The sequence below is a fragment of the Gobius niger genome (assembly GCF_951799975.1).
Source record: "Gobius niger genome assembly, chromosome: 16".
Classification (NCBI taxonomy): Eukaryota; Metazoa; Chordata; class Actinopteri; order Gobiiformes; family Gobiidae; genus Gobius; species Gobius niger.
This window is the reverse complement of record NC_136867.1, coordinates 16150433-16163206: the sequence shown is the minus strand read 5'-3', so window position 1 is coordinate 16163206 and position 12774 is coordinate 16150433. Positions and strand designations below refer to the sequence as shown.

The following is a 12774-nucleotide window of genomic DNA, read 5'->3' as shown; positions in this document are numbered from 1 at the left end:
CTAATGCTGGCATAATACTAATGTTGACAGCAGACACAGGAAGAGAATAAGATGCATGGCAAAAACAATTGAAAATAAAGAGAAAGAGCAAAGAATGTGGTTTGGTGGAAGGTATCTAAATGTCACAGAGCGGAGGGAGTGGAGGGTTCACAATTGGAGAAGGCTAGGACAGAGTGAGGAGCAGAGAAAGATGACAGAGAGGGAGAAATGAGGAGAGTAAAAGCCCAAAGCAACAGACTTCTGAAGCAAAGTGGAATGGAATAACAAATGCCTAAAGCACCAGGACTTCCTCTGGTCCTACCTCATTCCATTGTCTGTCCTCTTCCTGCTCCGGGGGCAGACAGCCGCGATGCGTTCAGGGCCAGGCAGGAGACTCGGGAAACTTCAGAGGGATGTCTTCACTGCTCTTCCTCTTTCATCTCAACACCTCACCTCACCTCCTGGCACACAGTGTTCATCTACTTCTGAATGAAACATACTCATGCATATATGAATGTCTGCTCTGGATACATGTATCGGCCATTTTAATGTAAAACTTCATAAGAGTTCACAAACATAATATGAACGTAAACCTGCTATAAACGTATTATTATCACCTATTGATTTCTTTAGTCCTAGAAAGTTATCAAATAAAATAGTTATCGTGCATTCTTTAATTTACATTTACAGACGTCTTTTGATATCTACTTGGTGTTTTTCTTTTTTTTATTGTGCAGGTGTCACACAGTCTTTAATTTATTGTGGAGATAGAGAAGTGCAGTATAGAAACTACCGTGGCTAATTCAGGACGCCCTTTTGTGTTAATATTTTAACACCTGGAGTAAGTGGGCAGACGTACAGTGTCAATAACAAACAACATGTCATGCCCAGCCTCTTCTTCTCAGAGGTCAAACTAGGTCGTAATAAATCAAATAGTCACTAATGATGGAATTGGGACAGGTTCCCATGTACGATCCCCGTGAATGGTGAATGATTAGACTGTGATATAAAATACAATGGATGACAAAGAGAGGGCAGTCTGCTGAGGATATTCACAAAGACAGGAGGCACATGCCAACTCAGCTCTGTTCCCGCCTTTTATTCTACCTCCACACTTGAACGGGCTGGCCTGCCTAAAATTGGACTGCCACTGCTGTCACTGAAAAAAGATCGACCCAAAAAAATTACACAATTTTGCTTTTATTATTATTTTTATCATGCAGTGTGTTGGGAAAATGTGTGGGCTTTTTAATTATTTCCACTGTAGAATGAATGTCCTATTTGTAAAAGTTCTACACTCAATAACAAATTTTAAAAAAAACTGAGAGAAACAAGAAAACAAAAATTTCATAGTGGCATAAGTTGCAGATCCAACAGGTGCAGACCCAACCCATTTCTCTCAATCATTTCTCTCATGTGTATGCAATGGTGTTGGCTTCCCTCTCTAATGGCATTGTCGGATGGTATTAGCATGACGTTTTTGAGTTGTGAAAGAGATCTCACAGTAGAAAGCTCCAAACACACTTCCAAAACAAGACCCGAGAGACAGATGTTTTGGTGCACTTTTGCCAGGTGAAGAAGAAAGGATGTGCATGCTGATGGGGATAGACTAACACATGTGTAGTGACCGAGGGAGAGAGAATCCTGTGTGACCCCATTTGTTACATTTGGTCTACTTAGTGCTAGTGAAGTTGTGCCTCTATTTTTGGGTTTGCTGCAGACTAGTTCCGCCCCTCACCCTGTGCTCTGCCTAAGCACCCCTGTGATGTCCACTCAGATTAAGCTCACACACGCACGCATGCAAAACACAAAGTCATGCCGACACACTCCTGCCTGCACAGAGGAGTTCGGATGGAGGGAAGAGAGACAGAGAGAGAAGGAGGGGTTCACAGGGGGATGCACTCGTCCTTGAGCTCTGCTGACCTCTCTACAGTTCACCTCTTGAGCGTCACACTCATGTTGTGCCGCAACAGTGTAATGTTTCAGACCAAACCCTCTTGAGCAACAAAACAACACCGACTATTGTTTCAGATATCTGAACTGCAGGTGTGCTTGATCTATCTTTGCAGACGTGGAAAATGTTCAAAAGTGAGCAGATCAGTAAAAGAACAGAAAACTCAAATACTTTTTATGTCCTGCTTTAGTGTGCACATTATAATCAGCTCCTGTTTTGCTCAGCTCTGATCTCAGACATTGAATGTTTGACTGCTATTTAATCAGAAACTCTCTCTCTCTTTTATTTCTTTCTCTCCATCCCTTCATCTTTATGTTCATCTCTCCCACATGACACACACCTCACACACAAAACTACAACACACTTTGCAGAGCCCCAGCCTAGATGTTGATGAGAACGGTACGTTGGACCTGAGTATGAGCAAGCATCTGTGCGGTGCTGGTGCTGATGGGGACTCGGTGCTCACCCCTCTAGAGCCCATGTCCCCCCAGCGGCAAGCCGCCCTGCTGGGCTCCCGCTGCTACAGCATGGGGGACCCTGCCGACTGCTGGGACCTGCCTGTAGACTACACCAAGATCAAACACATAGACGAGGACGATAAAGAGGTAAAAGGAGATACAACCACTGTGTGGGCAGGTTCTATCATTGTTTTGAGATGGTCTGCAAGAATAAAAAATATAGCATTTGATGGTTTGGACATAGAATTCAACAAATAGAAGCATGCTTCATGGTTTCAAAAGTCTGAGCCTAAAAGATTTCCTCTTGGGAACTGATTGAACTCTGTGTGTCCTAGTCAAACATTTGCATTGCTGCCTGATTGTCTTCAAGATTTCTGAGCTCCTCATCTGACTCACAGCCAAATTTGGAATCATTATAAAGTCATATTAGAGATATTGAGGAAACCTAATGAATGTGCATGTTAATTGATGTCAGCGTTGCCATGCGCAGAGGTAGCTGCTCTGTTTGTATCATGCTTCCCGCATGCTGGCTTTCTGTTTTTACATTTTGCTCTTCTCCAAAATGAATTATGCAAAGTAGCACCTTGGGAGGGAATGGGAATAGCTCATCTCATCAAAGAACTGCTGGAAATCAATGCAGCACTGCTGGGTGCGCCCGTCGGTGTAGCGGCGCATGCATGTACAGTACTTGTGCCTCTGTTGGCATGGTTGTGAGAGGATGTGAATATTCATGCTAGTGTCTGTAGCCTATCTCTCTGGGAGTCTGCCTGCACACATGCCTGTATAAGCAACTTCCTGCCTAGCCTACTTTCTGTATGTATGCATGTGTCGCACTGCCTCCTGTCTGCCTCTCAGCCTGCGCTCAGCCTAATTGGAGAAGCTTGCTGGCTGACCCAGCATCACACACTCAGAGACAGCTTGAACACTGGGTAATTTGGACTGTTTCTGGACCTGTCTTTTCCATGGGCATTACTGTACATACACTGCAAGCATGAAGAAAGGAAAGAGGATTTGCATCAACAGCCATTGTGCCCTGACTGCATGCACTGCAGACAAAGCACAGCCCCACTTACAAAGCAGTGCCATCAGGCTACACCACAGTGCCATCTAGTGACTACACTAGAAATAACATGAGTAACCCATGAGCTTTCTGATCTTTTGCCACTTCCATATAAATAGAGATAGTAGAACAATGCAATGTGTAGATACCTGTATCTCTTTCCAGTGGTGCAAACTTCAGACAATGACTTCACTTACATAGAGCTCACAGCACAAGAAGGGTTAGATGTAATGGGTTGGTGCACAAAACATTGAGAAAGGCCCTATGATCCAAAATAATGAGTGAAAATTAAAGATGATGTCCATCTTGTGCCCTCCTCCCCCCGTTCCCTGTGCTCTCCTCAGCCTGATGACCTGGACCCCTTCCACGACTTGCTGGACGACAGCTCCTTCACTACAGACGTGAACATGCCCAGCCCCAAACACAAGTACCCCCAGTGCAAGGAGAGTAAGAAGGACCTGATAACGTAAGTTCATTCTGCTAATCCCCTAGAGCTCCTGTCTTCATACTTTTCCCTGCACTCCTCATCTTCCACTTCCCCTTCATCTACTTTGTGGTCATATCTTTCATTTGCCTTAAAGAACTACAAAGCCTCCTCTTCTGCTGCTTGTGACTCGCTGATGATTTGATTGAACCCATTTCTCCACGTGACATTTAGGATGAATTCTTTAGTGTAAAGCTTGAATGCTACAAATAGTTTTACATGTTTGCCTAGTTCAATTTTAACAAAGACAGTGAAGCTAAACTGGAAACAATGAAAACTAAGACAAATCAAAATAAGCCCTTTCCTGTCACATTCTCCTCTCCTCCCCTTTGGGCTGAATGAATATGTCTATTTTTCCGATGGCAGATGTCCCACACCGGGGTGTGATGGAAGTGGTCTCTTGACGAGCAATTTTGCCTCGCATCGAAGGTGTGACTTCCTGTTCTCCTGGTGGATTCTAAATCTATTTCTCTTTATTGTTTTCAGTTTACCTCGATTATGCTGTCAGACTTCTGTTGGCACAACGTGTCTCTGTTTAATGCAGTTGCCTTTTGACTATTCTTATAGAATTAAATCAACAAGATCTATGTATTTACTAAATTAATTACTATTGAATTTACGCACATTCTTTACTGACAGAACTGAGAATTTCTCAATGGACTGTGTGTGAAACCATCCAAGTTGATGTTATTCAGTCCTCCAGGCCATTCCCACAGTGCATTGCAAGCTAAGCGTTTGCCATTCATAACATAAAGGCTTAGGGTGGAAATGCTGAGTGTTGCAGTGTGAGGTGTGTCTGCAACAACTGAATCATATTTTCGGGTAAAGCCGACACGGACTTTGAACAAGATTTCCCCTGTTATGATTTAATTAAGCCTTAAGAATACATTAAATTTATGTGATAACACCGTCATTGCATTTTCATAGCCAGAGCAAAGGTTTTTACAAACAGCGCACAATCCAATACTCAGATGGTAACCGTTTTGAATCAGCTCCCTGCACTTACATCATTGCTTTTGTCATTTCTTGTTGAATATCATGTATTTGCATGTGCGTAAGTGTCATTTTACAGTGCTGCCACCTGCCATTAGAGTGAAACTAACAATGCCCTGGTGTTTTCCAGTCTCTCAGGTTGTCCTTTAGCTGATAAAAGCATTCGAAGTATGCTGGCCAACAACGCGCAAGAGCTCAAGTAAGGCCTTAGTCAAGTCACTTTATTATAATCTATTGCTTCTTAAGATGAGCATCACCTCAAGAACTAATGCAGTACTTTATTTGGTATATTCAGATATTGTGTGAGCTAAACTGTTGTTCTGATGTACTGATGTACTGCTGTTCAACAGCACAGTATTAGCATGGATTACATGAAACCAGGACATTCACATACTGTACAATATTGGTAATATTTATTTTGCTCTAAATCTATCCCATTATAAAGACTGCAAATTACCAAGAAACATGGTCAGTATTTTCTTGGTAGTAATATGGAAACTAGGGCTGCAAAATGCATTATCCCTGTAGTAAAATCAAATTCCAGTAACATTTTTTATAAAGTTTCTTGATCACTCATTTGATTGTGAATTAAAAATGTCCATGATCAGTCACTGTAGACCCTGAGCCCTTTCTGTTCCCTTGTCCCCAGGTGCCCGACACCAGGGTGCGATGGTTCGGGACATATCACTGGCAACTACGCGTCTCACAGAAGGTAATCCCGATAACACATTTCATAACTCAAAGCTGACAAATTGTTGCATACCCTCTGTAGTTTAAGATTAAAGTAGAGTATAGCACAAATCTATGCTAAAAATAACCTTTTTACTGTCATATGGCTTTGACACAAACTTTGTGTGTCTTCTGTGAGCAGACATAAACTGAAGGTGAAATTAGTGTTAAAAAGAAGCAATTTTACAGTTACACATGTACAAATATTGGTTTTAATCAGGTTCAGTTGAATAATCCACTGAGTTACCTTGGTCCCTGCCCTGAATTTATAATATTGCTCTTTTAATCTAACTCTGCTGCTACTCAAGTACAGATTTGGAAAACTCCCTCTACTCGCTATCTTAGCAGAATAAACTGCATTTGTCTGCTAGAAATATAAAAAGTTTGCTCTGATCATCTTGTGCGGTACATGCAGTACTGGTGCTTCAGCTCTACTCCTGTGTCATTTGTCTGCAGTCTCTCAGGGTGTCCGCGCGCCAGGAAAAGTGGGATAAAGATCATCCATAGCAAAGAGAACAAGGAGGACCAGGAGCCTATCAGGTACAGTGCAGACGGACTCCATCCATCTTTCAAACTACGCCTTTGAGTCACCTGCTCACTCGTCACATTTCTATGCGTGCAAGCTACAGCAGCTGTATCAGTGGCCAATGTTTTAATATTCATGCCTTCTTTACATGTACCGGCACAGTCAGGAATAAATCACCGTCAATAAGACTAATGTTCTGCGAGTGCTAAAGTTTCCAGCCAAACGTTTAGGGGCAGGAGAAACTTTGTAAGTTCGAGAGGGCAGTATGTGCAGTCTCTGGTGAACTGTAGTTCAGGGAGGAAACGCCAGGAGAGGAGCAGAGATAGAGGCACACACAGATTGATTGGACTCTACCTAAATCCCACAGAGGGCTCCTCTGCCCTGCAGCCCCATTGATTTTTCTGGTGGTGCAGAGCACAAACAGCACACTTTGGCCGTACTCGATTCGATCTTGTCATTTGGTTGAATTTGGAGGTCATCTTGGCACAGGTATCGCTCTTGTCATGATCTGTTGGTATTGATGAGTAGTCCGGAGCATAACTGAGCAAGAGGGGTGGTTTGTTTTCTTCATCCGTAAAATAATGGCCTTCATTTAAAATGATTTCAATACAAAGTGTAATGTTTGTTTGATAAAGTTGCATTAAAAGTGAGACACAGCCAGCAAAAGTATATTATATATTGTTCAATTTGGGACCGTTAACATGTAATCTGTTAACATGTAAACTTTCCCCTGGAAACAAATAAATTGCCTAATCTTCCCAGTAAGCTATTTAATTATTGCACTACAACGTTTCTCTATTAATGTATATGGGAAATATTAATTTAAAGGGCCATTTTTTCATAATAATTTTGTTTTGTTTTATTGAAACCATATTTTAATTTTAGTAATACCTGCAGACTCCAAACTTTCCAGTCTTGTACTTTTTTTTAAACCCCCAAAAACAAGACAAAATTTAAAATTTAAAGATTTGTTCACTGTATTATTCAAATCCCCTCTGAGCAAATCTTTGTAACTACTCTGTCAACAAACTAAAACCATTAATTCAAACCTGGCTCTATCCGTTTTTAAAATTTGATTGTCAAAAAATATTGGTATTTTTACACATAAAATGCCTTTGTAAGTTTTGTATGCAAACATAAAATGACAGAAACTTGCAGTACATTTTTTGTCTTATTTATGTCATTTATGTCATTTATTTATGCTGCATATATTTTTATTATAAACTGACCCTTTAACACTGTAAATAACTTAACATTTTATTTTATCTATACATTTGAGTATATTATATATATATATATATATATATATATATATATATATATATATATATATATATATATATATATATATATATATATATATATATATATATATATATATATTGTTGAATATCATGTGTGTTCAAGTAGTAAATGTGCGTTGTGTCATTGGGTTTTGTCGTGAGGGATTGATCCAATCTAATAGAAGCAAACATTTCTCTGTGTTACCAGGTGTCCAGTCCCTGGGTGTGACGGGCAGGGCCATGTAACAGGGAAGTACGCATCCCACAGGAGTGCATCGGGTTGCCCCATAGCAGCCAAAAGACAGAAGGATGGCTACTTGAATGGTATTCAGTTCACATGGAAATCTGGCAAGACAGAGGGCATGTCGTGTCCCACTCCGGGCTGTGACGGTTCGGGGCATGTCAGTGGAAGCTTTCTCACACATCGCAGGTGAGTTCAACTTAAGTTCAATGATCATTTCTGAACTGTGAGGTGTCATAACTGAAAACCCCCTACTAATTACAAGCCTTTGTTTCTAGTCTGTCAGGTTGTCCGCGTGCCACATCGGCTATGAGGAAAGCCAGGCTTTCTGGTGTAGAAATGCTGACTATAAAACAACAGCGCATCAGCAACGGTAACTACCACTGCACAACCACTGTACAACCACTCAGCCACACAATGTAGCCAATCAATATCACTGATGTGGGATTATTTAGCAAACACGGGTCCAATTTCAGATAATAAACCAATCAAGACCCAGTGTGGTAAGGCTTAAATTGGGCATAAACTGTGATTCAGTGGTGGGCTGTAAATAGTACTAGAGTGGCTCCAATCTGGAAGAACAGGGCGGGTTCACTTGGCTGTAATCAAACATCAAAATCAGGCTGGGATTGTGGCTTTGTGCCCCGTCTGTTTTTACCATGTTTCTATGTCCACACATTTTCTGCCGCACATGATAGACATTCACGTATTTGTGACCAGCTTTTGTCTTAATGAGCTGTATTTGACATATCACAAATCCACGCCCCAAAACGGTCATTGTCCAATCATACCTCATAGCAACCGATGCAGACATTGCCTGGATATCCTCCCATAGAAACTAATGTAGCGGGGCTGTTTCTCCCCTTTCAAAGCTGATAAATGAGCTTCCATTATGACATTTGCTAAACTCCACTTCTTGCCGGAGCTAGCTAACATTTCTTTTGGAGGCGGGACAATTATCCATCACACTTTTTTTAATGAAGAACCTCTCTCTCTCTTTACATGGTACCCTTAGGTGTGTTATGTTGTGAACTAATGCCACTTTTATGTTCTCTGTAGGACTGGAGCATGAAGAGGAGATCAAACAGCTGGATGAAGAAATCAAAGATTTAAGTGAATCAAATTCACAAGTGGAGACGGACATGATCAAACTGCGAACACAGGTGTGTGACACTGAAATATGTTTAATTACACAGTAGTTACTACATACTATTTACTACTACTACATCTTTCAGATCACTACAATGGAGTCAAACCTGAAGTGCATAGAGGAGGAAAACAAGGTGATTGAACAGCAAAATGAATCTCTCCTGCATGAGCTGGCCAACCTCAGCCAGTCACTGATTAACAGTTTAGCTAATGTCCAGCTCCCTCATATGGTAAGGGCTACCAGGAACAGCAAGCCGGCAAGTTGCAAATCATAGCTAATGTAGCATTATGGCAGCTTATTCATATATTGTTACTGACCACAGGCCATTGTGCATGCTTATGCAAGATGTGGCACATTGCTTGACTTTCCAAAATGTGAGGGAGAGATGTGAAACACCATTTTACTGCACATTGTTGCAACGTAAATTACGGTACATAATATAATGATGCAATTTACATACATTGTGTCTATGCACATTGTTTTGACCTTTGGCTGTTTTGACAACTAAAAATGTAACACAGATTAATAATTTAATAGCCTATGTGTGGCAACGTTGAAATTTAAAATTGCATTGTATTTGTGTGCTTCAACTCATGCTTTTCACCAAACAAATATGCATGTGTGTGTTTGTATGTAAAACTTAAATAGTTGATTGTATATAGAGATTCAAAAGTGTTTGGTTTTCAATAATAAGTAATATGTCATATGTCTCTATTTGTTTTACAGAAACCTCTGGCACATAAAGAGCCTCCTCTGAGGCCAAGCTGTCTACAGATGCAGCAGGTGAGACAATGACTTATGCATTATTTTGTATCATTTGTATCATTTATATACTTGGTCTCTGAACCATTCTTGCCCTTTGTGTCCAGCAGGAGGCGCTAACAGAGCAGAACTTTGATGCCTACGTGACCACTCTAACAGACATGTACTCAAACCAGGACCAGTACCAGACTCCAGAAAACAAAGTCCTGTTGGAAAATATCAAACAAGCTGTTCAAGGGATCCAAGTCTAACCGTGTGCAGAGACACTTAGTCCTCCTGCAGGGGCAGCTGGTCTCAAATCCACAGACATCAAGGCAGTTCGATCCTTCGTTTGGTGCAGTAACTTCTACAGTGTTATATATTTACTATTCAGTTCTTTTGAAAAAATGAGGTATTATGCTTAGAGACGCCTCAATCTTATTTGATTTATTTTTGGTTTTGGGTCTTGCTTTAAGGAAGAACATTAAAAATCAACTGCAAAATAGTTTTTGAAGACATTCACATTTTGTACGTTTTCATATGAGCTGACATAGTGTCATGTAATGTTTATAGCTGCTCATGTATGCACATTTTTAGTGTATATTTCTGAACAGTAAGCTAATGATATTGGAACGCAAGTTCTTTTTATTGCTTAACAGCAAGCATTTTAGATCAAAAAACTAATAAAAAACTAAAGCAGGAGGAAGCAGTTTATTTTCTCCTTGTGAATGATTTTGGACTTTTAGGTGTTTCCTTCTTGCGTGTAGATTGTTTAAAGCAAGAACTGGTTTGCCAACCTTAATTTCTGACTATGCTTGAGAAATGTTTGTGTTTTGTTTTGATAAACGAAGTGTAGCTAGGTGGGGGATTTTTATCTGGTGCTGTAGATGATTCTGAGGAGGAAACTGACCTGATGTTTGTATGAATGTATGTCTGAACAGTGCTATTGTAAACATCATTACACGGAAACCCGATGGTGGCAATCCCAGTATCTCGGAGAGTCACATGTGGTGCATGGAGACATGCTCTTAATGATCTCAAACATAAAAATGTGTAAAGACAATGATCTTCAGAGACATGTTTTAGCCTTTAGTGATAAATCTGTGAGGTCAAGACATGTCTCAGCAATATTATAATAATGAATCATTTGTTTATTGTAGGAACGGGATGCAATCCACAAAGACAAAATGGATGGCTATATGCAATTTCTTGTTTATAAGCATAGTGGGGTTATGTGAATCTTTTTAATATAACCTATGTAAATTATTGATTTTTATACAAATCTTTTAATACAAAAAGTCTTTTTAAAAAAAAAAAGAGATGAGCAAACCTGGACACTGAGTTTAGAGGCAAAAATCTATGAGTTCCCCTTTTTTCTGTACGATTTTGCACAGGGACACCTTCGTTTCCATGTTTTGATGTTGTTACAGAAACTTGCCGCAGTACCCGAGGGTTTTGTAAAGAGTATTTATAAAGTATGACAGCGGGACTTACAGGGTCACTGTCCCCACTTATGTGCCAGTTGACTATTTGCACTTGTCCTTGAAGATATTATCCTTATGTTCGGCGGTGTGCAATTTTCCATGTGACCTCTTTGGCACACGATTGGAGCAACCCACTGCTTGGAGCCACTTTAGGCGTGGAATTAGTACCACTGAGAGAAACAGGGACTTTGAATCAGAGAAGAGGATGTTTATATCCATAGCACCTATACTGTAGGCTATAATCGAGTGTAAAAACATTCATTCTTGCTATGTTTTAGGAAGATAAAGTTATCCCCCAGCAGCACTTTATATCTAATCACTGTACAAAGGATAAATAGTCAATCAAGTCAAGGTTTTTAAAAAAATCTGAGTAAAACTCAGGCTCTCTTCCCTGATGCAGGAGAAGTGAGTCCTTATAGGGGTAATACAATCCAGCATCATGCCTGTATGCCTGACTGTATGCACCCCTCCATCCTGTCGTAGTTGTTAGACGTCATCTCCAAATTTTGCCTTTTTGAGCGCTAATGCAAAAGGTGCTTGTTCTTCACCTGACTCAAACTCATCTATTGTACTTTACTGTCCTCTTTCAGGACTCAAATACCCGCCATTCATTGACAGCATATGCCTTTTTCCACAGCATTGTGTCTGCAGCTTCTGCCAGTATAGTAATGCTTCAGTAGAGTAATAGCTAGTACCAGTTTTTGAATTAATTCTCATTATCAGCTAAATGGAAAAGGGATTTTAAAGCACAAACTGGCTGCTCATCTGACGTTGGTACATAAATACAATCTTAAACAATCTTAAAAAGAGTTATCTGTGACTATCTACATTGAAGACAGAAGGTTGTCACTTATTTAGAATGCTGACTTTTCAAATAATTGTGTATTCATCAGAGTTTATTATTTTATTTGAGCCAACAGATTTGGAGGTTGATTTCAGTGACCATAACAAGGACAGGATTTTGTATAAACTATTGTGCTCTGTGGAACTGAAGTTTGATTTATTTTTGTACTACACAGCATGGATTTGTTGACATTTTAATTTTGCTATAAATGTGTGAGATCACAAGTTGCTGTGATATTTCATTTATAAATTGTGAACTTTGTACAATTTTGTCATGCTGGATGTTGACACATCTTACTCTAAATAAAGGAAAATGTGTTGCCAGACATGTTCATGAAATGTTTTCTTCTTTAACATTTACCCCAATACACCACCAGAGGGCAGTCAACTGGTCAGTGCTTATTTGCCACAGATTTATTTGTCCTTATTTACTGTTAATACAAAATAATAGAATGCAATTAAAGCAAACCGCTGTTTAACAAACGCTGTATTGGGATGCCTTTATCTAACGGGATCTCTATTAAAGGATGCAGCCAGCTTTATTTGTCTTTCAGCCAAGGTTATACACCCTTATTCTGGTGGGCCAAATAAAGAAGGCAATAAGATCTGAAGCGTATTGATCTTTTTACTGTCCGGGATTGCCTTGTTACGAACAACAGCGTAGTGCACCTCAGTTCATATTTGCGCCTGAACCATAGTACGCCGTTATATTTACCTTACTAAGTGCATGTAGTTACTTGAGTAACCTTTTGAAACTTCTTAGAGTAGTTTTACAATATGGTATTTTTTACTTTTACTTATATATTATCATAAAGTATCTATATCTTGCTTTTTTTTGCATTTCCTTTG

General features: G+C 39.9%; 1 protein-coding gene across 7 annotated transcripts in view; it reads left to right on the top strand.

The window, feature by feature from the left end:
• myt1lb (myelin transcription factor 1-like, b) overlaps positions 1 to 12219 on the top strand; it is a gene marked incomplete at its 3' end in the record, with an annotated part of 74005 nt that extends 61786 nt beyond the window's left edge. For 2 of the 7 annotated variants that reach the window (XM_079573907.1, XM_079573908.1), the window contains exons 12-22: positions 2305 to 2538; positions 3796 to 3917; positions 5059 to 5127; positions 5578 to 5640; positions 6114 to 6197; positions 7675 to 7896; positions 7986 to 8080; positions 8767 to 8870; positions 8943 to 9086; positions 9584 to 9640; positions 9727 to 12218. In XM_079573907.1, the coding sequence (XP_079430033.1) occupies positions 2305 to 2538; positions 3796 to 3917; positions 5059 to 5127; positions 5578 to 5640; positions 6114 to 6197; positions 7675 to 7896; positions 7986 to 8080; positions 8767 to 8870; positions 8943 to 9086; positions 9584 to 9640; positions 9727 to 9870 (1338 nt within the window). Of the gene's footprint in view, positions 1 to 2304; positions 2539 to 3795; positions 3918 to 5058; positions 5128 to 5577; positions 5641 to 6113; positions 6198 to 7674; positions 7901 to 7985; positions 8081 to 8766; positions 8871 to 8942; positions 9087 to 9583; positions 9641 to 9726 lie in introns of those variants that run through there. The other 5 variants (XM_079573912.1, XM_079573909.1, XM_079573911.1 and 2 more) reach the window with 5 other exon arrangements.
• Between the last annotated feature and the right edge of the window lie 555 nt (positions 12220 to 12774).